At 54.9% G+C, this 27,537-nt stretch overlaps 1 protein-coding gene across 2 annotated transcripts in view; it reads left to right on the top strand.

Moving 5' to 3' along the window:
* The first annotated feature begins 2,082 nt into the window (after nucleotides 1–2,082).
* The window catches only part of MAN1A2 (mannosidase alpha class 1A member 2), a 68,901-nt gene continuing 43,446 nt past the window's right edge, over nucleotides 2,083–27,537 (top strand). Inside the window, exons 1-2 of one of the 2 annotated variants that reach the window (XM_029081448.2) lie at nucleotides 2,083–2,592; nucleotides 24,284–24,539. In XM_029081448.2, the coding sequence (XP_028937281.1) occupies nucleotides 2,285–2,592; nucleotides 24,284–24,539 (564 nt within the window). In that variant the 5' untranslated portion in view covers nucleotides 2,083–2,284. Of the gene's footprint in view, nucleotides 2,593–2,675; nucleotides 2,756–24,283; nucleotides 24,540–27,537 lie in introns of those variants that run through there. The other variant, XM_029081450.2, reaches the window with a different exon arrangement.

The raw sequence follows: 27,537 nt of genomic DNA, 5'->3' as shown, positions 1-27,537 counted from the left end.
CTGCCGCTTCTCTAATTCGTCAGCTGGGTGACTTGAGGTAAGTCACTTGACTTCCCTGGGCCTCAGTTCCCTCATCTGTAAAATGGGGATGAAGACTGTGAGCCCTATGTGGGACAATCTGATGACCCTGCATCTACCTCAGCGCTTAAAACATAGCAAGCGCTTAACAAATACTAACATTATGACTATTGTAAGGTCACGCCGCTTCTACCCCAGTGCTCCATAGAGTGCTGGGCACAGGGACAGCGCTCACCAGAGACCGCTATCGTTAATAAGAATAATGTTGGTATTTGTTAAGTGCTTATTATGTGCCAAGCACCGTTCTAAGCGCTGGGGGAGAGACAGGGTCATCAGGTGGTCCCACGTAAGGCTCAGTCTTAATCCCCATTTTGCAGTTGAGGTCACTGAGGCCCCGAGAAGTGAAGTCACTTCCTCAAATAATAATGTTGGTATTTGTTAAGCGCTTACTATGTGCAGAGCACTGTTCTAAGCGCTGGGGTAGACACAGGGGAATCAGGTTGTCCCACGTGGGGCTCACAGTCTTCATCCCCATTTTTTACAGATGAGGGAACTGAGGCACAGAGAAGTAAAGTGACTTGCCCACAGTCTCACAGCTGACAAGTGGCAGAGCTGGGATTCGAACTCATGAGCCGCGACTCCAAAGCCCGTGCTCTTTCCACCGCGCCACGTTGCTGCTTCAAAGTCACCCAGCTGACAGGTGCCCGAGCCCGAATTAGAACCCGTGACCTCCGACTCCTAAACCCGGGCTCTTTCCGTTGAGCCACGCAGTAATAATAGTAACAATGATGTTGGTATTTGTTCAGCGCTTCCTATGTGCAGAGCACTGTTCTAAGCGCTGGGGGACAGACAGGGTCATCAGGTGAGGTTTACAGGCTTCATCCCCATTTGACAGATGAGGGAACTGAGGCCCAGAGAAGAAGAATAATAATGTTGGTATTTGTTCAGCGCTTCCTATGTGCAGAGCGCTGTTCTAAGCGCTGGAGGACAGACAGGGTCATCAGGTGAGGTTTACAGGCTTCGACAGATGAGAGAACTGAGGCCCGTAGAATAATAATAATAATGTTGGTATTTGTTAAGCGCTTCCTATGTGCAGAGCGCTGTTCTAAAAGCTGGGGGAGATACAGGGTCATCAGGCGGTCCCACATGAGGCTCACGGGCTTCATCCCCATTTGACAGATGAGGGAACTGAGGCCCAGAGAAGCGAAGGGATAGGGGAGGGGCGGGGGGGGGAGGGGAGGGGCGCGCGTGCGCACACAGGCGGGGGGAGGGGAGAAGGGGAAGGGCGCGCGTGCGCACAGGCGGGGGGGGAAGCGAGGCGGGGGGCGCGCGTGCGCACACAGGCGAGGGGCGAGGCGAGCGCGCACGCGCGCACAGGCGAGGGGCGGGGCGAGGCGAGCGCGTGTGCACAGGCGAGGGGAGGGGCGAGGGGCGGGGCGCGCGTGCGCACGCAGGCGAGGGGCGAGGCGCGCGCGTGCGCAGAGGCGGGACCGCGCGCGTCTCCCCCCGCCCCGCCGCCTCTCGGTGCCGCCGGTTCGCGCACGCGCCGACCCGGCGCGAGCGTCGCCGTCGCCGCGCGCCAGAGGCAGGGCCGGGCCCCGCCCCGCCCCCACCACCGGGGGTCCCCCCTCCCCCCCCCCCCGCTTCCCCCGCCACCGTTGTGTCCCGGAGCGCGAGGAGCCGGCGGGCGGCGGGAGGAGGAGGGAGGAATGAGCCGCCGCTCGGCCCGGACCCGCGGAGGAGCAGCGGCAGGAGGAGGAGGAGCAGCAGCAGCAGCAACAGCAGCCGGCGGGGAGCGGGAGGCCCGGGGTCGGCCCTCGGGGGCTCCGGGCTCCGCCCGGCCCGCCGCTCCCTAGCCCCGCCGCACCGACCCCGGCGGCAGCGGCGGTCCCCCTCCGGCGCCCGGGCCCCCCCCCCCCCCCCCGGCCCCCGGGGACCCCGAGGAGGGAGGCGGCGGCCGGGGATGAGGAGGGAGCCCGCCCGCCGCCGCCGCCGCCGCCGCCGCCGCCGTCGCCGCGGGGCCCGGGCCGCCAGGAGGGGGACGCCCGCACCTCGAAGCGGGAGCGGGAGCGGGAGCGGGTCCCGGGGGCTCGGGCCGCCCGCCGCCCCGCGGACAGAAGCCGGGCCCGCCGTCCTGGCCTGAAGGCCTCCGTCCCGTCCCGTCCCGTCCCGTCCCGTCCCGGTGCCCCCGTCGGTGTTGGCCGTCCTTCCTTTTCTCCTTTTCTCCTTTCCTCCTTTCCTCCCTCCTTCCCTCCCCGCGCCCACCATGAGCAGCCCCGCGCTGCTGCCCCTGCCCGGCCGCCGCATCCCGGCGCTCAGCGTCGGGCCGCCCGCCTTCCCGCACCACAGGGCCACGCTGCGGCTCTCCGAGAAGTTCATCCTGCTGCTCATCCTCAGCGCCTTCGTCACCCTCTGCTTCGGGGCCTTCTTCTTCCTGCCCGACTCCTCCAAACACAGACGCTTCGACCTGGGCCTGGAGGACGTGTTGATCCCCCACGTCGAGGCGGGGAAAGGGGGCCGCGACGCGGCCGGTTTCCTCATCCACGGGCCGGGCCACGACGAGCGGCGGCACAGGTGGGTGGGGGGCCGCACCCCGGGACCCCCGACGCGGGGGGCCCGGGACCCCCTTCCTTCGACGCCACCCGTCCGGCCCTCACCGCGTGCAGAGAGCCCACACCACACCGTTTACCGAGCCCTTACGCTGCGCACGGCGCTGCGCCGGACCGATGCTCGTAACGTGGGTATCGGTGAAGCGCTTCCCGGGTGCCGAGCGCCGTTCTGAGCGCAGGGGGAGATCCAGGGTCATCGGGTGGTCCCACGGGAGGCTCCCGGGCCTCACCCCCGTTTGACAGATGAGGGAACTGAGGCCCGGAGAAGAAGAAGACTGATGTTGGGATTGGTTAAGTGCTTCCCGGGTGCCGAGCGGCGTTCTGAGCGCGGGGGGAGATCCAGGGTCATCGGGTGGTCCCACGGGAGGCTCCCGGGCCTCACCCCCGTTTGACAGATGAGGGAACTGAGGCCCGGAGAAGAAGAAGAATGATGTTGGGATTGGTTAAGCGCTTCCTAGGTGCAGAGCGCCGTGCTAAGCCCCGGGGGAGAGACAGGGGAATGGGGTGGTCCCATGTGAGGCTCCCGGGCTTCACCCCCGTTTGACAGATGAGGGAACTGAGGCCCAGAGAATAATAATAATAATGACGGTATTTGTTAAGCACTTACTCTGTGCAGAGCACTGGTCTAAGCGCTGGGGGACAGACAGGGTCATCAGGTCGTCCCACTTGAGGCTCACAGTTAATCCCCATTTTACAGATGAGGGAACTGAGGCACAGAGAAGTTACTGATGCCTGTCTACTTGTTTGGCTTGGGTGCCTGTCTCCCCCTTCTGGACCGTGAGCCCGTCGTTGGGTAGGGATCGTCTCTATCTGTTGCCAAATCGTACTTTCCAAGCGCTCAGTGGAGGGCTTTGCACATAGTGAGCGCTCAATAAATACAGTGGAATGAATGAATGAAAGACAGATGCAGCCCCAGGTCGACACCGTCCCTGCCCATCGACGGGCTCCCGGCCTAAAGGGGGGAGACAGACAGCAAAGCAGAATAATAGTAATGTTGGTATTTGGTAAGCGCTTACTGTGTGCCGAGCACTGTTCTAAGCGCCGGGGAGAGACGGGGTCATCGGGTCGTCTCACGTGAGGCTCACACAGTTAATCCCCATTTTACAGATGAGGGAACTGAAGCCCAGAGAAGGGAAGTGACTTGCCCACGGTCACACAGCTGACAAGTGGCAGAGTGGGGATTCGAACCCATGACCTCTGACTCCCAAGCCCGGGCTCTTTCCATTGAGCCACGTCGCAGAAGAGAACGAGACGAAAACAAGACAGCATCCTCGAGATCGATAGAATCAAGGGGATGTGCGCCTCATTAACAAAATAAGTAGGGTAATAAATAATGTATGCCAACGAGCCCAGGGCTGAGGGGAAGGGGGAAGAGCAGAGGGAAAGGGGGGGCTCGGTCTGGGAAGGCCTCCGGGAGGAGGTGAGCTCCCAATCTGTTGCTGAATCTGTACATTCCAAGCGCCCAGCACAGTGCTCTGCGCATAGTAAGCGCTCAATAAATACTATTGAATGAGTGAATGAGGAGGAGGGAGCGTCCACACCGGTCTGAGCACCGACGGGGGCGTGGGGAGCGTCCACACCGGTCTGAGCACCGACGGGCTGGGAGAGGAGCGACGATCCTGGTGTGAGCACTGACACGGATGCGAGCATCGACACGGGGGGGGGGTCAGAAGTAGGCCCACAGAGGTCAGCGGGGGTTTGAGACCTGGGACAACGCGATCCCGTAGTCATCGAGGACTTTTAGAGCGCTCAGGACACAGTCGGCCCTCAGGATTGATTGGTAACGGTGTAAGTCAGGTGGCCAAGTTTGGTCACCGAGTTGGCTTTGTTTAGTTATTCTCTCGGTCCTTTCCAGGACGATGGGGTTACGTTCTCCATCGTTTTGTTGCATGGAAACTCCTCGAGTGGGTCCGACCCGTGTAGGCAGCAGGGAGCCAAAGTAGCAGCCAAGGTTCCAGGAAGATCGCTTTTGACCTCTGAGAGAGGAAAACGGCGTAAGAGGCATGGATTAGTAGGTGGCTGTGTCTGTTGAATTCAGGTCAGTATTTTTTGGTTTTTGTAGGAAGGCAAGATGGCCCATCTCTACGCGAGATAACTCGATAAACAGGTGCTAGAAACCAGTTACGCATGTGCAGAGTCGATAAAGAATGGGAGTCAGATCGGTCAAATTTCCCGTTGATCCTCTTTTGGGTTTTCGATGCTTCGTTTGTTGGCTTGTTTTGTGTTGTCTTTTAATGTGTTTGTTAGGCACTTACTGTATGCCCGGCACCTGTAGTAGGCGCTGGGTTAGATACAAGCTAATTAGGTCGGTCACAGTCCGTGTCCCACACGGGGCTCCCAGTCCCGTTTGTTGTGGTTCATTTATGTGGTCTCCTTGAATGAGCCCGAGTCCCTAAGCCGTTCTTCGGACTGGTCCAACTTTAATCCCAGCCACTTGAATGACCGCTGCCCCCCCCCCCCCCCCCCCCCCGTCATCATTTTCCCAGTTCTTCTGCGGGTAAAATGGATGCACGGTTCATTTTATTAATCAAAAGCTCAAGGTAGCAAAGTTGGTATTTGGCATTTCCCGTCAAGTGTTTCCAAGGAGTTGAATCATCACCACCACAAGGGTTTGTTGTTGTCCAGGAATCTAGTAAAGCCCATCCACTTTTGAGCTCCGTTTTCAGAGTTTGGGGGGGGCCTGATTTTTGCCTTGGCCGAGACTTCAGTTTGACTCGGGAGAGGTCTAAGTACGAAGTCATTCTTATTAGAAAAGCCAGAAGAATACAGGTTTGCGTGTGTGTTTTCTTATAGCCCAAGTGCACAGGGCAGTTTTGCAATTAGCTGGGCCGTCGATGTAACCCACTCCCTCCTGGCTGAGGCAGCTTCTTCACCGGCGGGGTGGGGGTGTCCGCTCCAGAGGTAGCGTTGAGCCCTTTCTCAGTTTCTTCCGAGATTTGCGCACTCCCTCTCACAACGTTATTTTGCCCAGGAGAGACCTAGAGCCTGAAAAGGTAGCAGCTGTGTGGCCTAAGTGGCAAACTTGACTTTCCTAAAAATAATTTTGGTAGAAAGCACTACGACGCCCGCACCCCTCTCACCTCTTGTTTGGGTGAGCTGCGGCAAATAACTAAATATTAGCCTTATCATTTAAACTTGGCATTCGAGGGCCTTCCTGGCCGTGTGCTGCTGTTGGGACATCGTCGGAAACGAGTCCTTTGGAATCTGTCGTATTCCAACTGGTTTTCATTGTGGACGATCCAGTCTGTCCACACAACAGCGATAAGGATTGATGCAGCCACTTACTCCTAAACTTTGGCTAAAGTGGAGAGCTTGAAGTTTACTTGTGCGGTTTTCCCTTTGCTCATTTCATGTTGTTCGTAAACTTGAATTAACTGTGGACGGCTGCGTCATTTAGTTTGCCCGTTGCCAACTCTTCCCCATTTTCGGTTGGTTGTGAATTTTTCCGAGCAGAAATTCAGTCTGTTTCTGGAAGCCCCAGGAGATGTTTGGTTCTCTCCGACGTGTTTAAAGCAGAACTCTTCATTCTTCCCCCAAGCCCACCCCTCTCCCCCCCCCCCCCCGCTGGGCCACACCTTTCCCGTCTCGGGTGACGATGGGTCCGTCCTCCCCGTTCTAGGAGCCCGAGTCGGTGCTGTCCTTCTCAACTCTTCGCTATCCGCATAAAGCCACGTGGGCGGCCTGGTGGCAAGAGAGCGGGGCTGGGAGTGCGGAGGGCCGGCTCCGCCTCTCGCCCACTCTGCGTCCCAGCGACACGGTGCCGGGATAGATCCCGAGGTTTTCGGGTCAGACACGGTCCCTGCCCTTCACGGGGCTCCCGTTCTGAGAACGGGCAGATACTGAATCACCGTTTGACAGATGAGGAAAGTGAGAGCCGGAGAAGCGATGTGACCTGCCTGACGTCCCACGGCGGGCAAGTGGCAGGTGCGGGATTAGGACCCGGCTCCTCTGACTCCGAGACCCGTGCTCTTCGACCACCCTGCTTCTTTGTATTTACGTGCGCTCAGTGTGTTTATTTTGACAGCGTGGTACCTCTATTTATGTTAGCTCCCCTGTTAAGAGCGTGAGCCTTTTGTGGGCAGGGAAAGTGTCACTCGGTTATCCCCAAGTACAGTGCACTACACCAAGGGGGTGCTCAGTAAGTGCTGCTGCCGCAAAGGTGGCTACTGTAGCTGATTGCTCCCTGTACTGATTGCTCCCTGTAGCTCCTGCTTTTGTGGCCCGTGCATTTTGACGGTTGGAAAATATGTCTTTAACTGGGGTGGGGGAGGGAGGGGAGGAATGGAATGTCCTTTTTAGATTGCGTAGGGCTCCATCTGGGTGTTTGTAAACCATCACACGCGGGCCTTAGGTCGAATTTGCTTTGTAACTGAGTTGAATTCTTATAAACCGCTATGAGTGTCAAGCACCGGGTGGGCACTTAACCCTTTCGGGTTAGCCGTTGCGCACTCCGAGTGTGCCAGGCAGTGAGCCGAACTCCGCAGAAGGCCAGGCCCTCCGCCGGTTCCCGGGGATGGAGGCCCAACTCGGGTTGAGTTTCAGAGTTCGTTTGACGTCCGTCTTATCACCGAGCCGTTTGGGCGGTGCGTATGTTCTGTTAGGCGGAGCTTAGTTTTCTTTTTGACGATTGACATTTCGGGCTCATAGATGCTGCCATTCAGTGGTCTAGGCTTTCTTTTGAATAAAATACAAAACGGCAACCTCTCCCTTTGTCTATAAAATCAGAGTCCGATAACGACCGGTAGGTTGACGATATTCTCCCAGAAAGTAAGGCTCCCCTCCGGGAGTAAAGTAGACACTCGGGGAGGGGCGTCAGCTCTCTCGGTCCCCTCAGAGGCCCATTGAGTCCAGGGTGCAGCCCCGCTCACCCGAGGAGGCCCCTAGGGAACATCCGGAGCCACGTGGTTCCACCCAAAGGGCTGGATTTGCTGCAGGAAGGAGCCGTGGGCTGCGAGAGAACGGCTGTGCGCGCACGCACCCCCTGCACACCCGCCCACACCCGCACAGAAGCGTGACAGACGCTTGTGGCAAGACGAGCCGGGGTCCCATCGCACAGCTAGCTGGCCCTCCGGAGCAGAGCTTTCCACGCCCCCGCAGCCCAGCTCCACTTAAGAAGTTGCGGCCGGGGAGCGTCCCGCGCCCGGGCCTCGGGCTCGGGAGGGCTCCCCTCCTTGTCCCCGGACCTGGTCCCGGTGCTTGGCTCCCCCCGGCCCCCGGCTCTGCGCCGTCCTGCCCTGCCTGCTGAGGCTCCCCACCTCCCCCCGGCCCAGCAGCCATCCCTCCCGGGGGGGCTGGGCTCGGCCCCCTCCTCCCCACCCACTCCCCGGCATCTCCCGCTCCCTCGCTCCGCGCGGCCCCTGAGAAGGGAGGGGAGGTGTAGCAGCCGAAGAGGTGCCACGAGGACACCCCTCCACACGTGGGCCGGCCCCCCCTTGCTCAGGTGAGCATGGGCAGCCCCGGGGGGATGCCACGCGGAGCTCCTTTGCCGGGCCCCCGGCCCTGCCAACCCTCCCGGGGAGATCCTCCGGGACGGGGAGGGAGGGGAGGGTTTCCCTCCGTGTGTCTTGGCAGCACGCCACAACCACAGGCTGTGCCTTAGGGTGCCCACCTCCCTGCCCACCCACCGGTGGAAATAGGAATATTCACCTAGAACAGCCAGCACAGGGAATAGTCATCCGTTTCATGAATACTGAGTAAAACTTCACGCAACCAACAAACATGCTTAGAAGATTGACTTAACTCAGCTATAAAACTGTGCATGTTTCGTAGAGTCTTGGTATTGCCTTATGGTTTGTACTTCTTTTAATTTTCACTCGGAAGGGGCAGAAGAAACAAGGCGAGGCCTGCGTTCTTCTTCGTAGTCTTGTTAACCGCCCCCCTTTACTCTCGCATCGTCGTTCCCATCAGCAGCACCCTTGGTTCGTTCAAGACTAGCAAGTCACGGGTCACTTGCAGGCGGCTTGGCCCCAGGGAAGGAGCACGGGCCCCGGAGTCTTAGGCCCCGGGCTCTAATCCCGGCCCTGCCAGTTGCCTGCCCTGTGACCTTGGGCAGGTCACTTTGCTTCTCTGTGCCTCAGTTTCCTCATCTGCAAAATGGGGGTTCAAAACCTCTTCTCCCTCGGACTTAGACCCTGAGTCCCATGTGGGACAGGGACTGTGTCTGATCTGATTAGCTTGTATCTACCTCGGGGCTCACAGCTGTGCTTGATGCAAAGTGAGCACTTAACGGACACCCCGATAATAATCTTCACCATCGCATCATCTTCTGGTGACTCCCGAGCACTCAGTCGAGTGTTCTGCCTACAGTCGGCACTCGATACGTGCTCCTGACTGATTGCTAGCACCGCCCAGACTGTGAGATTCTCTACAGGAAAATGAGACTGGGGCTGTGCTGCTGTTGCTGGGATTACGGCTTCTGGGGCAGCTGCTGGGGCTGCCGCTGCTTTGGCTGCTGCTCCTAAGGCTGTTGCTGCTGCTCCTGCCCCAAGCCATTTGGCCCCGCGAGATGTACACAGAGAAGGTTGCGGCGTTTCCCAAGAGGCCCAGGGATGACCCTCGGGCGGCAAGAAGGCCGTCTGCCCCTCTCAACGAGGCCCTGCAGCTGCCGCTTCCCCTTCTGCCATCACTGCCCCTCTGCAGGCCTCGGCTGGGACATGGAGCCTCAGGCCAACCCTCATGAGGACGTTTGCCCTCCCCAGGCAGTTCCCCAGCCAGGGACCTCAGGGTTCCCCTCCCAGTGGCTCCGGGGCCCTCGCACCCCACCCCCGGTTCTCCCCGTGGGGTACCACCACAGAGGGTGGTTTTGCCTAGAAGTTGTGGGCTCCCTTTTCATCATGAGAGCCCTTACTATATGCAGAGCACCGTTCTGACCGCTGACAGTACGACGGTAGAGTTGGCAGATACATTTCCTGCCCTCAACGAGCTTACAGTCTAACTGCCCCCCGGGAACCTGCCGGCCCGATGGTGTTACCCTGAAGTTCTGGCAGCTCTGAGCTGTCCCTTTTTCTCCGTTTCCCCGCCTGGACCGTGGGGGGCTGCTGGGGTTCCCTTGGGGGCTCCATCTAGGGCCAGCCCTCTGGCATACGGAAGCCGGGGATGGCTTCGTTCATTCATTCAATCGTATTTATTGAGCACTTACTGTGTGCAGAGCACTGTACTGAGCACTTGGAACGTACAATTCGGCGACAGGTAGAGACAATCCCTGCCCAACAACGGACTCACAGTCTAAAAGGGAGGTTTGTCCCGGTTGGAATGGGTGGGGCCCGGAGGCTGGATCCGTGGCAGGGACTCCCTCCTCGGAGACCAGGTCTGGCCCGTGCAGTCCAGGTCGGAGGGTCAGTGACACCTCCCCAGGTTGAGGCCAGTCCCTGAGCCGGTGGTTTCTGGAAGGCACAAAGTGTATTTTGGAAGGGGGTGGCTGGAAAGTTTGGCACATTTAAAACGTACTTTTTTCCTCTGAATCCTCCTACTCCTGAATGAAACGTCCGGTCGTCGGCCCCTCCGGGCGGTTTTTGCTTGCCTCGCGTAAGGGCCGGGATTCTTCCTGCTCGACCCCAGAGGCCTCCTGCCAGAACCAAGATTTGAACCCCGTACTCTCAGGGGCCGTCACCACGGTCTGCCGTCCCAACCGAAGCGAGGTGGCCAAGTCACTGCCCAGAGGGTCAGCCAGGAGCCGCTGCGTCGGTTGGTCTCATCCAGGGGCGGCGTCTTGTGCCCTTGTGAGCGCTGACACGGGAGGGCAGTGGTTGGAACCTGCCCCCTGCAGAGACAGGAGCGAAGCCCCGGGGCGGGGAGGATGCACTTCTCTACTACGCTCGGGGTCTGCTCCGGCAGGAGAGAGACCCCGGGCCCGGGAAGCACCCTGGGTGAGGCCCCCCGGGGGGATGGGATGGGGAAGGGGGCGGGGGCTAGGCCGAAAGGGGTCCAGGATGGGGCTGGGCGGAGAAGGCTGTACCTGGGAATCCTCTCTTTGGTGCTTCGAAGGCCGGGGTTAAAGCCAGGTAGGCAGAGGAGGCGTTCGCTGCAGGGCCTGGGCTCTTATCTCATTTCCTCTTCCTGGCTCTCCCGACAATGCTCGGCACACAGTAGTAGTTACAGTCATGAAGGTATTTGTAAAGCGCTAATGAACTACATAGCAAGCGCCAAGCACTGTGCCAAGCGCTGGACTAGATGCCAGACGATCAAATGGGGCGTCGTCAATAGAGCTCACTGTATAGGAGAGGGGGAGAAAGGGTTTTGAAGCCCCGTTTTACAGAGGAGAGACCTGAGGCCCAGTGAAATAATAATGTTGGTATTTGTTGGTATTTGTTAAGCGCTTACTATGTGCAGAGCACTGTTCTAAGCTCTGGGGGAGATACAGGGTAATCAGGTTGTCCCACGTGAGGCTCCCAGTTAATCCCCATTTTACAGATGAGGTAACTGAGGCCCAGAGAAGTGAAGTGACTTGCCCACAGTCACACAGCTGACAAGTGGCAGAGCCGGGAGTCGAACCCATGACCTCTGACTCCCAATCCCGTGCTCTTTCCACTGAGCCACGCTGCTTCTCTATGCAGCTCACCCAAGGTCCCGCAGCAGGCCGCGAGTCCGGCAGGGATGGTCCCAGCTGTCAGGACTCCCGGCCCCGTGCTCGCCCCATGAGGCCTCGCCCCGGTGATACTGCTGAAGGACTTGACGGAGGTTTCCGACCTCAAACCTCGTTTCAGAAGTTGGTATGTTGTTTTGTTTGTTTCTGCATTCGCTTGGCTTCTCCTGGAGATGTTTGGTGAGCAAAAAGATGTGGCCTTAGGTCACCTGCCTTCTTCCTGTAAAATGTTCTCCTATTCTAAAATCAAATTTTGGGGTCGGGCAAGTGATATGTAGTTATCGGTTCATAAACAGCTACGTATGGCCACCTGTGGTTCGGTGAGAAGGGAAGGTATGGTCTCCGCCCGGTTCGCAAACAACGGAGTCTTGCTTTTTGAGCAGTGATTGCTGGATGGTTCTTAAAATTGCTTGAGGAAACTCTTTCTCTGGCCAAAGTGAAAAGGCCACCTCCTCCGTGAGGCCTTCCTTGATTTCCACCCCTCCCACCCCGCATCACCGCCTTTCCGGCCGTGCCGTCCCTTCGGCCGCCGCTGCATTTCTCTATTTCTCTGGGACTCATCGGCCTCTCGTCTGGGACCAGCTGGTCCATTCCCCTCTCCTGCCTTCGCCGTCGGGCCCTCGGGGCCCTTGGGTTGGAGCAGCCCCCGCCTCCCCAGTCGGAAGCACCTCGGTGTCCGCTGTGGTCCCGGGCCTGGGGGGTCCTGAATCCCACGCTCGGATCATCTGGGATGCCCTCCCCGCGGCCCCCAGAAGCGCGGGGAGGTCGTTCCTGCCCGCGTGGGTGGTGTTCCCATCCCGCCCCGACCTGGCTGTTCCCCACTAGGCCCCGTGGGGATTCATTCATTCATTCAATAGTATTTATTGAGCGCTTACTATGTGCACAGCACTGTACTAAGCGCTTGGAATGAACAGGTCGGCAACAGATAGAGACAGTCCCTGCCCTTTGACGGGCTTACGGTCTAATCGGGGGAGACGGACGGACGAGAACGATGGCAATAAATAGAGTCAGGGGGAAGAACATCTCGTAAAAACAATGGCAACTAAATAGAATCGAGGCGATAATAGGGTAATGAAGATATATACAGTCGAGCAGACCGAGTACAGTGCTGAGGGGATGGGAAGGGAGAGGGGGAGGAGTAGAGGGAGATGGGGGAAAAGAGGGTTTAGCTGCGGAGAGGTGAAGGGGGGGCGGTAGAGGGAGTAGAGGGAGAAGGGGAGCTCAGTCTGGGAAGGCCTCTTGGAGGGGGTGAGTTTTAAGTAGGGTTTTGAAGAGGGCAAGTCCAGCTCTGCCCCTCCGGACCCTGCTAATCGGCCAGGCTGGGCACATGCCTGACTGGGCTTGGGGTACCCGCCCCTGGGGCGAGATCCACCGTGCTGCCGGCCAGGGCCTGGGGACTTTGTCTTTTCTACTGCCTTTTCCCTTTTCTACTGAGCGTCAAGTCTGGATCATATATTTTTATCTGGGCCGAAATGATTGAATGCTTTAAAAAATGAATAGCCTATCAGCAGTTGAAGCTGGATGAAATGTTAAGCGAATGCATAGCGTCTGTCGTGCCGCCCCTTTATGGAGATGGCACCTTGACCTTTTGTTTTCCGTTTTTAAGAAGTAGGTCGGGCTTCTTCGCTTGTGGCCGTAATGGCATTTTACCGGTGCTGCTGCCTGCTTTCTCCACTTGAAGAAATGAATGTGGACCCTGTACCTAGACCCCGCTCACTTCTTACCCCTGGAATATGGGGTCTAGGTGAAAAAGGAGTTGATGCTGTTGTGGAAGTCCAGTTTTCAGAAGTCTTTCCCTTCCTCCCTCTTCCCCTACTTTCCCTCATTTTTCCATTGTCCTTCTTGCCCCCAGTTGGAGGAGCCCAGGGGCCTCGCTGACTTTTGCTGGCAGCAGTGACCAGGGCCAGTGGCCGGGGTACTTACTGTGGGAATTGGCTTGTCCGTTTTGGGCGGTGGGGTTCGGGCCGGCCGTGGAGTGGCTGGGTCGAGTCCCAGTCCAGTCGGCCCGAGATCCCACGCCGAGCGATGGAGTCCGGCGGCCTGCACGGCGCCCCTCATGACTCTCATCTCCCCCCCTACCCCAGACTCGTGCTGTGGGGGGAGGTGGTGCAGTGCCTGGTGGAACGGGCCAGGCAAAAATTTCTCCCTTCGATGGCCAAGGTAACCCCAGGCCATAGGGCAGGGTAGCCACCTCGTGACCTTCCCAGCTCACTCAGCCTACTGTTTTTTGGACTCCTGCCGAGCCAGTCAGGCCCATGAGATGGCTTAGCCAATTCCGGTGTCCAGGAACCTAGACCACCGATGGCCCAGCAGGGAATGTGTTTGTTTACTGTTGCATTGTACTCTCCCAAGCGCTTACTAGAGTGCTCTGCACACAGTAAGCACTCGATACATAGGAATGAATGAATGAGAGGGACCCACCGTGGTTCTAGATGCTGGGAGAATGGGCTTCTGCCCACCTCCACTCCTGCAGGGGGTGGGCAGGGGGGTGGGGGAAGTGGCCGGGAGGCGGTGTGGTCTCGTGGAAAGAGCACGGGCCTGGGGATCTGGAGAGCCGGCTTCTGTTCTCAGCCGAACTCTACTCCTGGCCTTCTCTGTGACCTTGGACAAGTCATTGACCCACCCCGGGACTCAGCTTCCCTGATTGTAAAAATGGGGATAATAATAATAATGTTGGTATTTGTTAAGCGCTTACTATGTGCACAGCACTGTTCCAAGCGCTGGGGGAGATACAGGGTGATCGGGTTGTCCCACGTGAGGCTCACGGTCTTCATCCCCGTTTTACAGATGAGGTCACTGAGGCCCAGAGAAGTGAAGTGACTTGCCCTCAGTCACCCAGCTGACAAGTGGCAGGGCCAGGATTAGAACCCAGGACCTCTGACTCCCAAGCCCGGGCTCTTTCCCCTGAGCCACGCTGCTTCTCTAATGCATGATAGGGATGATATGGGATGATAGGGAGTAGGCCTCCTCTGGGACCGGGACTGTGTCCTCTCTGATGATCTTGTGTCCACATATTAGCACACAGCGCAGAATATGTGCCCAGATCACTATTGTGAAATATGAATGGCCATGAGCCTTTCTGGACACGAAAGTTTGTTCATTCCCATGGTCAGCGGGACATTGTTCTGATGGTGAGAGAGCCCTGCATTGCAAGACGAACCCCAAGCCTGCTCGGGAGTCTCAAGTTCAATTTTTTTTTTAAACCCTGTCTGTATTCCAAAGAAAAAGTTCTGCTCAACAGGCCCGCCTTGGCCCGGCCCAGATGTTGCTCCTGCTCCTCTCTCGCGGCCCCGCTTATCACGTGCTTATCGCATTGCCTTGTTGAACCGAAATTGAGTAAAGGCCAAGGGTTCTCCTCCCCCGCCCGCCTCCCAGCCCCCACCCGTCCTGCTGGCCCGAACGAGGATCATTTCACTCAGACCCTGAGTGAAGCCGTGGTGGGGGAAGGGAGGAGGGCTGGAGATCACTACCCCCTCAGTGCCAAGCTTCAGTTCCCTTCCCTGCTGTCGTTCCCCCGTTGTTCACAAGCCAAAGCCTTGTTTTAGGTCTCTGTCTGTGTTGAATGCACCTAGCTTCCTTGTCTGAGCCCTCCTTTCGGCATCCCCTAGCCATTTGGGTCTGTCTCCCTTAAGGACTCTGATAGTCACTCCACTCCAGTGCAGCCCCACAGCACTGACGTACACACCCATCTGTAATTACGCTGAACTTCCATCTCTCCCTCTAGACTGTAAGCTCCTTGTACTCCTTACGGAAGCAGCGTGGCTCAGTGGAAAGAGCCTGGGCTTCGGAGTCGGAGGTCATGGGTTCGACTCCCGGCTCTGCCACTTGTCAGCTGTGTGACTGCGGGCGAGTCACTTCACTTCTCTGTGCGTCAGTTACCTCATCTGTACAATGGGGATTAACTGTGAGCCTCACGTGGGACAACCTGATTACCCTGTATCTCCCCCAGCACTTAGAACAGTGGTCTGCACATAGTAAGTGCTTAACAAATGCCAACATTATTATTATTATTATTACAGGGAACCGTCTCCGCCAACTCTGTTGTATTGTACTCTCTTGTAATGCACTTAGTACAGTGCTCTGCACACAGTAAGCCCTCAGTGGTACCGTTGATTATTTTTATTACCCTATATATTTTGTTAAAGAGGTGTACATCCCCTTGATTCTATTTATCCTGATTAAGTTGTCTTGTTTTTTGTCCGTCTTTCCCCCCCGATTAGACTGTAAGCCCGTCAGTGGGCAGGGATGGTCTCTATCTGTTGCCAAATTGTACATTCCAAGCGCTTAGTACAGTGCTCTGCACATAGTAAGCACTCAGTAAATAGTATTGAATGAATGAATGATTGAGTGACTCGATGGCAGTTCACGCATCTTCCCGGGCTCAGACACTGGGCACCGGACTGTGAGGTGTGTTGCCAACTAAACCTCTGTGGGACCCATTTTGAGGGTGCTTTTGGCTTAAAACCCAATCCCCCTTTTTCTTCATTTCCCATTTTATTGGGCCAAATGAGCGATTCATTCAATCGTAGTTATTGAGCATTTACTGTGTACAGAGCATTATACTAAGTGATATTCTCCCAAAAGTTGGGCAGAAGCACTGAGCCATGAACCTGTTGTGTTTTTTTTTTTTTTAATAGCGGCATTTGTTAAGCACTTACTAAACGTTGCCAGGCACTGTCCTAAACTTTGGGGGTAGATACAAATGAATTTGGTTGTAGCGGCAGTCTTGATCCCCATTATAGAGATGAGGTAACAGGCACAGAGAAGTTATTCGACTCGCCCAAGGTCACACAGCAGACACATGGTGGAGCCGGGAATAGACCCAGGTCCTTCTGACTTCCTGGCCCGTACTCCATCCAGTAGGCCACGCTCCTTCTCTGATCTGTTGTTGGGGCAGATGTGTTCATGACCTCTGGTTTACCAGGAGGTGAGGAAGAGATTGGTCGGGCCAGGTCTGGGCCTGGGCCCGCTGCCCTAGAGGCCCCAAGCAAGGCGCTTCTTTGAAAGACGCTGAACTGGAGGCTGCCTGGCCCAGAGAGGCCCAGACAGGGGCGGCTTTGACCCTTCCTCAGGGACAAGCTAATCCTCACTGGCCCCAAATTTAAACATTCTAAAAGCCGGAGGCTCTTTCTGTATCGCAGCAGCAGCAGCGGCCTGCTGCCTCTGCACTTTGCTAAAAATCTCAGTTGACTTGGGGAGTGAAGATTTCAGATGATTCTGTTGAGGCTCTGCCGCTTCCTCCTAAGGAAACCTGCCCCGTGCCCAAATCTCCCCGCTTTCATCGGCCCGGGGGGGGGGGGGGGGGGGGGGGGGGGGGCGTCCTCGATCTGGGGCCTGGACCTGGGGCTCATGCTTTCCATTGGCACCACCGGGAAGAGTGAGTTAGGCAGAGAATAATAATAATGTTGGTATTTGTTAAGCGCTTACTATGTGCAGAGCACTGTTCTAAGCGCTGGGGTAAACACAGGGGAATCAGGTTGTCCCACGTGGGGCTCACAGTCTTAATCCCCATTTTACAGATGAGGGAACTGAGGCACAGAGAAGTTAAGTGACTTGCCCACAGTCACACAGCTGACAAGTGACAGAGCTGGGATTCGAACTCATGAGCCCTGACTCCAAAGCCCGTGCTCTTTCCACTGTGCCACGCTGCTTCTCCTAGAGAAGCCTCTCTAGGAGATGCCGGGGCAAAGAGGGCCGATTCCCGGGACAGAAGATGGCACACGTGGATCTGTAGTTGAGCGGACTCCCACTACCTCTCACAGGCCCTGTGGTGTAGTGAAACGTGTCCCCCCCCGCCGCCCTCCCACCAAGAAAGGATGCTCTTGCTGCCATCAAAAACCATTTGGCTGGAGGATTAAGAAAACTCAACTCAGCTAGGGCGGGGCGGTTCCATTGGTGATGGGACACACCTTTCCCCTCCTCCCCACAACCCCCGGGTAGGGGGGCGTCTGAGCAACGCTCCCCCACCTGGCAGGGGGACAGAAAGGGTGCCCAGCTGGGTTTACACCTACACGGTGTGCAAGAGACACCCAGATGCTCGATCCTGGATTCTGCCTCCCAGTCCGCCCACGGCAGTTTCCTCCAACCCGAGGCCCCTCTGCTCTGAGGCCCAGAGCCCCAGAGACCAGTGCAGCTCCGCACAGCTCAGCAGGGTAAATGGCCCAGGGGAAGTGAGAAAGGACCGAGAAACTGCAGGTCTTCCCGCTGCCAGCTTTTCTCCACCTGTCCATTAACCCCCCTGCTGTTCTGATTTCTGCTCCCCAAGGCATTCCCCAGGCTCATTGATTTCCTGGAGAAGCAGCGTGGCTCAGTGGAAAGAGCACGGGCTTTGGAGTCAGGGCTCATGAGTTCGAATCCCAGCTCTGCCACTTGTCGGCTGTGTGACTGTGGGCAAGTCACTTAACTTCTCTGTGCCTCAGTTCCCTCATCTGTAAAAGGGGGGCTAAGTCTGTGAGCCCCACGTGGGACAACCTGATTCCCCTATGTCTACCCCAGCGCTTAGAACAGTGCTCGGCACATAGTAAGCGCTTAACAAATACCAACATTATTATTTCCTGCCTCTTTTCCACCATAAAATGTGTCTATACTCACTGACCCCCTGCTATCTAGCTTCCTCTCTCCTCGTTCCACTGAAACATCCCTCTCTAAGATGACCAGAGACTTCCTTCTGGCTAAATCCAGCAACCTCTATTCCATCGTAATCCCCCTCGACCTCTCATCTGCTTTTGACACCGTGGACCACCCCCTTCTCCGGAAGCGTTATACAACCTCCGTCCTCTCCTGGATCTCCTCCCTTCTCTCTAGCTACTGCTTCTTAGTCTCTTACCCCGTCTCCTCCTCTGCCTCTCACCCTTTGACCGTGGGAGCCTCCCAAGGCTCGGTTCTGGGTCCTCTTCTATTCTGTTTCCATCCATTCCCTTGGAGAACTCATTCACTCCCATGGCTTCAACTACCATCTCTATGCAGATGATTCCCAAATCTCCCTCACCAGCCGTGATCTTTCTCCTTCTCTGCACTCTCACCTCTCCTCCTGCCTTCAGGATATCTCTACCTGGTTATCCCGCAGACACCTCCAACTTAACATGCCCAAAACAGAGCTAGTCATCTTCCCACCCAAACCCTCCTCTCCCCATGCCTTCCCCATCACAGTAGCCAACACCACTATCCTCCCCCTCCGTAACCTTGGGATTTTCCTCGACTCATCTCTCTCATGCAACCCACATATTCAGTCTGTCACCACATCCTGTCAGTTCTTTCTTCACAACATCACTAAAACCCACCCTTTCCTCTCCATCCAAACTGCTCCTTCGCAGATGCAAGCACGTATCCTCTCCAGCCGTGACTACTGCGTCAGCCTCCTCGCTGGCCTCCCTGCCTCCTGTCTCTCCACTCCAGTGCTGACTTGACTCTACTTCCCTACTCTGGGCAGTAGGTCCTTGAACAGACAACAAAAATTAAAGATCTGGTCCCCACCCTCAAGGATCTTAGAGTCTGATGCACTGTGTTCAACCTCATTCATTCATTCAGTCGTATTTATTGAGCACTTACTGTGTGCAGAGCACTGTACTAAGTGCTTGGAAAGTACAATTTGGCAACAGAGACAATCCCTACCCAACAACGACCTCACAGTCTAGAAGGGAGGAGGCAGTCAACAAAACCAAAGACAGGTATCAATAGCATCAATATAAGTAAATAGAATTATAGATATATGCACATGATTAATAAAATAGAATAATAAATATTTACATATATACACAAGTGCTGTGGGGCAGGGAAGAGGGTAGAGCAGAGGGAGGGAGTAGGGGCGATGGGGAGAGGAGGAGGAGCAGAGGCAAAGGGAGGCTTAGTCTGAGAAGGCTTCCTGGAGGGAGGTGAGCTTTCAGTAGGGCTTTGAAGGGGAGAAGTGTGCTAGTTTGGCGGATGTGAGGAGGGAGGGCATTTAATAATAATAATAATAATAATAATAATAATAATAATAATGGTGGTATTTGTTGAGCTCTTACTATGTGCAGAGCACTGTTCTAAGCGCTGGGGTAGATACAGGGTAATCAGGTTGTCCCACGTGAGGCTCACAGTTAATCCCCATTTTACAGATGAGATAACTGAGGCACAGAGAAGTGAAGTGACTCGCCCACAGTCACACAGCTGACAAGTGGCAGAGCCGGGAGTCGAACCCATGACCTCTGACTCCGAAGCCCAGGCTCTTTTCCACCGAGCCACGCTGCTTCCCCAGTGGTAGGACGTGAGCCAGGGGTTGAGGGCAGGAGAGGTGAGAACGGGGCACAGTGAGGAGGTTAGCGGCAGAGGAGCAGAGTGCGTGGGCTGGGCTGTAGAAGGAGAGAAGAGAGGTGAGGTAGGAGGGGGCAAGGGGATGGAGAGCTTCGAAGCCAATAGTGAGTTTAGCTTTTATCTACCCCAGTGCTTAGTCCAGGGCTTGGCACATGGTAAGAACTTAACAAATACCCTAAAGAAAAGGAATTCCAGGTGGCACAAGATGACACACAAATAATAGACCCAGAGTGTGGTGTCTTAGGGAGGCAAGCAGGGTTCTTTTCCTGGAGAAGAGATGAAGAACTGGAAAAGAGCCAGGGAATCTGTCCACTGCTAATCTGGGTTGCCTTTCCCAGCGCTCCTCACCCAGTAAGTGCTTGATAACTACTCTTATTAGTCCTCCTATTGTTGTCATTGTCACCCCAGGAGATTTAGACAGGGTGGGGCCAGAGGGCTCAGCCCCTGACCAGTTTGCAAGTGACCATTCAGTCAATCAATCAGTCTGAGTGCTTACTGTGTGCGGAGCAATAATAATAATACTAATTATGGTATTTGATAAACGTTTACTATGTGTCAAGGACAGTACTAAGTGCAGATTGAGTTGGACACAGTCCCTGTCCCATGTGAGGCTCTCAGTCTCAATCCCTATTTTACAGTTGAGGTAACTGAGGCCCAGAGAAGTGAAGTGACTTACCCAAGGCCACACAGCAGGCAAGTGGCTTTGCACACAGTAAGAGCTCAGTAAATACAATTGAATGAAATGACAGAGCCGGACACATTCCCTGCCCGCAACGAACTGACGGTCTCGAGCAAACTGGACCTCAACTGGCCACAGCTCTGTGGGGAGGGTAAATTTTTGAAGCCACAGGGAGGGAATGGTGATTTCCAGGTGATCCCTTGTGGTTGAACCCATTAACGCATTTCCCAAAAGTGCACTCCTCGTGCTTACGGAATTACTTAGCCGGGAGGGCAAGCCCTCTGTTCTTCTCCAAGAGCAATAGTAAATTCCGTCTTCTTTTTGCTCTCCCTGGGGTGGGCCGATGACTGATAGCGTAGTGCTTGTCAGTGTGCTTCCAAGATTCATTCTGTCAGCCGTGGGAGAACTCGAGTTGGAGCTGACACCAGTTTAGACCCGATCAAGACAGAGGTGAAAAATGAGAGTGGGACCCGTGTTCCTGCTTAGGAGGAAACGGGTGGGCTTTGTTGGAATCAGAGAAATAGTCAAGTTGCCCATTAACTTAGCTTCGTCCCTTTCTGTTCCCTAATTGTATTTCCATTTAAAAATTGTGTAGTGCTATTACACCGGGATACTAGATAATTGGTTTTAACCGGCTGCGCGCTCCAAATGAGATTACCTCCTAGCAAGCTCTGAGTTGTCTTTCGATGGGAAGCCTGGAGTGAGAAAGATCCTCACATGTCATCTCTTCAACAATGGGAAACTTGCCTTCTGTGTGGGGTGAGATTTTTCCAGACAGCCAGCTTCCCTGTGGTGGTGGGAATGGCCAGTTGTCGGATCCAGCAGCCCAGAGAGATGGCGTAGTGGATAGAACACGGGCCTGGGAGGCAGAAGGTCATGGGTTCTAATTCCGGCTGCGTCGCTCATCTGCTTTGTGACCTTGGGCAAGCCACTCACTTCTCAGGGTCTCCGTTACCTCATCTGTAAAATGGGGATTGAGACCGATCTCCACATGGGATGGGGCTGTGTCCAACCCGATTTGCTTGTATCCACTCTAGTGGTTAATACAGTGCCTGGCATATAGTAAGGGCTTAAATACCACAATTATTATGAGGCGAGAGCATTCCTCAGAGTCCCTCAGCTCCCCATGGGGTAATCGCGCTGATGATGGCGTGTTCAGTCATGTCAGAATCCCATGTGTGGCTTCTGGTTGCCGGGCCCGTGCATACGTGGGTTCCTTCCAAGGAAGAGGGTTAAGGGGGTTGGGGGAAGGGGGAGAGGGAGAGAATTTCACCGGCCCCAGAGAGCGCAGTGGGCATCAAAGCTGAGGCTGAATTGATTCGGCTTAGGGTCTTTTCCCATCTGTTGACGCCTCAGCACAGAGAGATTTATGTGCACGATGCAATCGCCTTACGTTTATGGAGGAGAACGCGAGACCCCTTAGAGGAAAATCAAGTCCAGCGAGAGTGTTTAAAAAAGACCGTGAGACTCGGCAATGATTTGACTTCCGGAAAAGGAACCAAACACTGCAGAGTAGTCACCATCCACGAGATCTGACCCGCGTGCTTGGGGGCAGACGGTGAAAGGAGAATATGCGGTCCCTGACCTTGACAGCCCCAGACAATGGGAGCCAAAGGGATACCTTAGATCCGGCTGATGACAAAAAAAAGCCAAAAATGAACAAATAAATGAATAGAGAGGATAGTAAATCAGTTATCTTTCGGTGAGTCTTCAGGGTGACTAATGGGTTGACCTGATCGGGAAGGTGTTCATTAAAGTACACCGTATTGTGCCAAGCATTTTACCGGATCTGGGGTTATTAACAGGCACAGTCCTCACTTTCCTGGAGCCTGTAATCTAAAACTAGTGTGGGGGAGGCCGGGCGGGGCGGGGGTGGAATGGGGAGGCAAATGATACCAATGGAAAAAGGCTCCCTGAACAATGAAAAAGCTCCAAATGACCCAGTAACAGTGAGAAAGACAAGTGCTGTTGAGCTCACATAGTTCCAACAGTCAGGGGCCTCTCTAGGGCAGACTGCCTTCTCTCTGTGGGTTCTGGAATCCGGCTCCTGGTAGGCCAGTGGGCAGCACTAAGGTAGCTGTCTTCCCACCCCTACCGCGCTCCCCTGCTAGTCTCCTTGCAAATGTGGATGGGGGGAAGGGGTGTAGGGCGGGTGGGAGGGGTGGAGAGGTGGTTCTCCTTTCCCAGCCGGTGGTGGGAGGATGGGGCGGGTATTCCTTCTCAGCCTCCTCTTCCAGGCCTGGACCAGACCGCCAGGGTGGGAACAATGCCAGGCCAGGTGGCTGGCTGACTGACTCCCCGCTCCGGCTCCTCCTCCTCCTCTCCCGCTGCAGGAATTCAGTTTCTTCCTCTCCCTGTTGGCAGTGGGAGGGAAGAAAGGGGAGCCAGTCTAATCTAGGCTAACTGAGCCGGGAAGAGCCTGCCGAAATCAATAGGGACCCTAAGTGGGGTGTCCGGTGAAACAATGAAACTCAAGAAGGCCTTTCCTGGAGAGTAAGGAAACACACATGTTTGAGGTCGAGCCTCTGGGGATGCCAACCGGCATCGATCTTGGGCAGGGTAGAGCAACCGTCCCCGCTCTGAGAGCCGGGGAAGAGATGGCTGTGCCGGACAAGGCCGTCTTACGGTCCGTGAGAGTGGATTGATTTGAGGGGAGACCGGCCCCCAACAGGTCTAACGCAGGGCCGGGCTGCTCCCAGGCCACGGTCGGTCTGCATTCGGTGGGGAGTGGAGCACTTTGGCGTGTGGGCGGCATTTCCACCGTGGGTGACTGTCCGCTGACTTCTGGGACTTCACATCCCACCGATCCCGGGGCAGTCAGACAGGAGCAAGAAGTACAAGCCAGGTGCTCAGTGAATACTGTTGTCATTGAAATGGCACTAGGGAGGTGACTCAGACCCCCCTCTAGACTTTAAGGTCGTTGTGGACGGGGAATGTGTCTGTTATATTGTTATATTGTACTCTCCCAAGTGCTTAATACAGTGCTCTGCACACAGTAAGCACTCAATAAATATAATTGACTGACTGAGGCCGAGGTCCGGGTCACTTGCGGTCCACTTTGCGGGAGGCCAATCGGTCGTGTTAATTGAGCACTCACTGTGGGCAGAGCACTGTACTAAACCCTTGGGAGAGTGTAGTATAACGGAGTTGGTGGACACACTCCCTGCCCGTAAGGAGTTTACAATCTAGACTCGTAGCAGGCCAGATATGGTGAGGATTTGGAGTGGATTGGGTAGATCTGCCTTGGACCTAGTATGAAGACCTGGCATAGGTTGGAGACTGACATAGACAGGATCCGAGCTGGCACAACATGGAGACTGACGTTGACCGGGTCAGGCCTGACTCAGTTGAAGGTTGGCATGGGTTGGGTCAGGCCTGGCACTGATTGAACACTGGCATGGACTGGGTCAGACCTGGCACAGGTTGGACACTGGCACAGATTGGGTCAGTTCTGGCATAGTTGGAGATTGGCATGGACTGCGTCAGACCTAGCACAGGACTGTCACGAGTTGGTTCCAGATTTCCCACTCAGGCAGAGCTCTAGAAGGTGAGACCTTTAGAAGAAACAGAAAAGCTTGAACTGGATTATTTTTCCCCCTTCACGTAACTGGGTGTGAGCGTTGGTGCTGTTTTATCTTTATTGGCCCTGACAGCTGAATGGTGTGCCTGAGGTCTCGGGTTGGAGGAGTGTGTGTATGTTGGGGGCTGGGGGGGTGGTGCGCTCACGCTTGCATTTTCCTGTTCACTTCTGAGTGGTTTGGGTGTGTCTCCCGTCTTCCTGGAACGCTGTCATGCCCACTGCTGTCACCTGGCCTCAGTGGGTCGTCAGTAAGTGTGCTTCCGTGCCGAACGCTGTACTGTTGTACCGTACTCTCCCAAGCACTTAGTACAGAGCTCTGCCCACAGTGACTGCTCAATAAATACCCTTGATTGATTGTTTGACCGCCACCCCGCTCTTTCGCCCTTCCCTGCCGGGGAGCCAGGTGCCAGAGGACGGAGCGGTGACTTCGTCCGGGCTCCAGGTTGGGACCGAAGAGGGGCCGGTTGATCGTCTTGTCATTTTCCTTAAGGAGGCGGGCTCTGATCTTTCTTTCATGTTCTCCGCAGGGAGGAAGAGGAACGACTGAGAAATAAGATCCGAGCTGATCATGAGCGAGCTCTAGAGGAGGCAAAAGAAAAACTGAAAAAGACTCGAGAGGAAATCCGAGCTGAGATTCAGACGGAAAAAAACAAGTTAGCCCAAGAAATGAAGAAGAAAGAGAACCAGCCCCTCCCCGCTGTCCCTGTCCCCAAGCTGGTGGGAATCGATGGGGGAGATCCAACCGACGCCGACACTCGGGAGAAGAGGGACAAAATCAAAGAGGTGATGACTGCGGGTTGTTTTGGGCTGCGGCTCGGGGGGGGGATGCTCAGGGAAATGAATGGGACGCGCTATTTTATCCGTCGTAGTCGGAGACGATTTATACCCTGTGCCTGAGCTCTCCTCCATTTGCAGGGATCATCATTCATTCATTCATTCATTCAGTCAGTCAGTCGTATCTATTGAGCACTTAATGTGTGCAGAGCACTGTACTAAGCACTTGGAAAGTACAATACCACAGTAAAGAGAGAGAATCCCTGCCCACAGCGGGCTTACAGTCTAGACCAGGGGAGACAGACATCAAAACAAGTAAACAGACATCAATATAAATAAATAGAATTATAGATCTATACATATATACATAAATGCTGTAGGTTACAGGGGGAGGAGAGCAAAGGGAGTGAGTGTAGGTGACGCAGAGGGAGGAGGAGGTGAGGAAAGGGGGCTTAGTCTGGGAAGGCCTCTTGGAGAAGGATTGCTTTCAGTAGGGCTCTGAAGGGAGGAAGAGTGATCGTCTAGCGGATTTGAGGAGGGAGGGAGTTCCAGGCCAGAGGTAGGACGTGGGCTAGGGGTCAGCGGCGAGACAGGCGAGATCGAGGCATGGCGAGAAAGGTTAGCACCAGGGGAGAGGAGTGCGCGGGCTGGGATGTAGAAGAGTATCATGATGCCTCCCAGAGCCCCTCAGTTGGGGGCATTGAGCCTGCTGGTCTCCTCTTCATCCCGGGGGCAAAGGAGATACCTACAGGAGGTGACCGGACTGGGTGGGGGCCAGCTACTGGTGTCAAAGTCTCAGGTGCTGTTGGCCAAGGGGAGCAAACGAGAGCACGTTCCTTTTGTCAGCTGAAGCGTGGTGATGGAACCGAGGCCGAGCGCCAGGCCCTGGGGTCTCTGGAACCTGGGATTTGGAGCCAGCCTGAAACTGCGCTCCCCACAAGCACAAGCGGTCTGGGCTTATTGGATCCCCTTTGTACAAGCCAACGAGGCATGCTGGCCCCAAGCCCATGTTCCCGCTCTGGACTCTGCTTGGCCTCGAAGAGCACAGGTTCAGAGTGGGAGTGAGAAAGTCTGTATAATGAGGAGGGATCTAGGGGCACTGGCCCATGAGGGATCTAATATTGCTTGAAGGTGACTGGGCATATTTGTCCCCCCAAGGAAAGGGGCCTCAGAGTTTTGAGAGGAATAACTGATCCGTCCAGAGCTGCCGGGAAGAGTGCTGCAGACCCTGCCGGTCCACTTGTCCATCCGTGGCTATTGCGGTTTTCGATTCTTCCTCTTGGTCTTCCGATTCATTCGTTCATTTATTCATTCAGTTATATTTACTGAGTGCTTAGGGTGTGCAGAGCACTATACTAAGTGCTTGGAAGAGTACAACAATAAACAGAGATATTCCCTGCCCACAATGAGCCTAAAGTCTTGTGGGGAGGAGACAGACATTAATATAAGTAAATGACAGATACGTACATAAGTGCTGTTGGGCTGGTAAGGGGGATGAAAAAAGGGAGCAAGTCAGGACAACGCAGGAGGGAGTGGGAGAAGAGGAAAGGGGCTCTTAGTCAGGGAAGGCCTCTCGGCTGAGATGTGCCTTCAATAAGGCTTTGGATGGGGGGAGGGTAATTGTTCGATCTGCCGGTCCCAGCCTCTGCAAACAGAAATCGGTCACTCTCCGGGTGGCCACCCATCGGGCCCAGCCGTCCTCCATTTCCAGTCCACTGCTGTCGTCGTGTGAAAGGGCGAACAGGTGGAAATGGAAATAACTTGGGGGAAATCGGGAGGTACATTTTTCATGAAAGAAGATGCACCAGAGTCTTTGCAGATGTTTCTAAATGCCCTATAGTATCTCCCCCCTGCTCCCACCCTCGTCTGAGGGAATGTCAGTGTAGTTTTATATTGTACTCTCTCAAGCTTTTAGTACAGTGCTTTGCAGACAGTAAGCACTTGGTAAATACGATTGAATGAATAGGATTACGGGCAAAAAAGTGTCCAGAACTTGGTAACTTCCCACTGAAATCCTTCCACAGAGCAGACCATTTTTCCAGAGCATCCGGTCTTAGTTCTCCTATGCTCGCTCAGTTGTCGAAAGATGAAAGCATCAAAGATCTTTCTCCCCACAAGGTTATTCTTATCTCTTTCTCCATCAGGCATTACAGAAAATCCTATGAACATGTACCTTTCTGAGCTTTAAATTCAGGTGGTGAGAGGAAAGAGAGAATTATTTTTTCAAAACTCTGACTTAGCCCTTAAGGACCAGTAATGATATTTTTCTGAGCATTTAGTGGGAAAGAATCGAGTTAGCTAAGAAAAAGCAGAGAGATGCAGAAACCAATGGGCAACACTTGGTGAAAAGTTGCAAGCTCTGGCCGTTAAACATGTCCCGGGAGGGAATTGATTCTTGGATTGTGCTTTTTGGGAAATCAATCTCAATCGTATGTCGGATGAATCGGTCAGTGGTATTTATTGAGTGCTTACTGTGGGCAGAGCAGTGTACTAAATGCTTGGGAGAGGACAATACAACAGAATTGGTAGACATTCCCTGCCCACAAGGAGTTTGCAGCCGAGAAGGAGAGAGAGAGATGTCCTGAGTGGCCGTAAGTGCTGTGGGGCTGAAAGTGGGGTGAATATCAAGTGCTTAAAGGAGACACATCCAACAAGGGTGACATAGGGAGAAGATGGAATGCCCTTGAGCTTGGATTTGACAGTGGCAGATTCCAGCCATAAAATAATGGAGTAAAAGTCTCCCCAGGTATTTCTTCAAGGAAACAATTCCTACAGACACATCTAGAAGGTCAGTTTCTCAAAGAAAATGGAATATGACTGTGTGGGGAACCTAAAGACGTGAACCGATTTAGGGAAGATCCGGCAAAGAGAAAACCCGAGAGAAACACTTGCTGCTGTTAGGGCCGATATCGAAAAAAGAAACCCCAAGTAATGACACTGTCGATTTATAAATCCATCCTAATTTTGTCCGGAGGTATGATCAGTTTCTCCCTGTCACCAGCAGAAT

Source organism: Ornithorhynchus anatinus, chromosome 16 (assembly GCF_004115215.2).
Source record: "Ornithorhynchus anatinus isolate Pmale09 chromosome 16, mOrnAna1.pri.v4, whole genome shotgun sequence".
In the NCBI taxonomy this organism is placed as follows: Eukaryota; Metazoa; Chordata; class Mammalia; order Monotremata; family Ornithorhynchidae; genus Ornithorhynchus; species Ornithorhynchus anatinus.
This window is presented reverse-complemented; position numbering and strand designations above follow the sequence as displayed.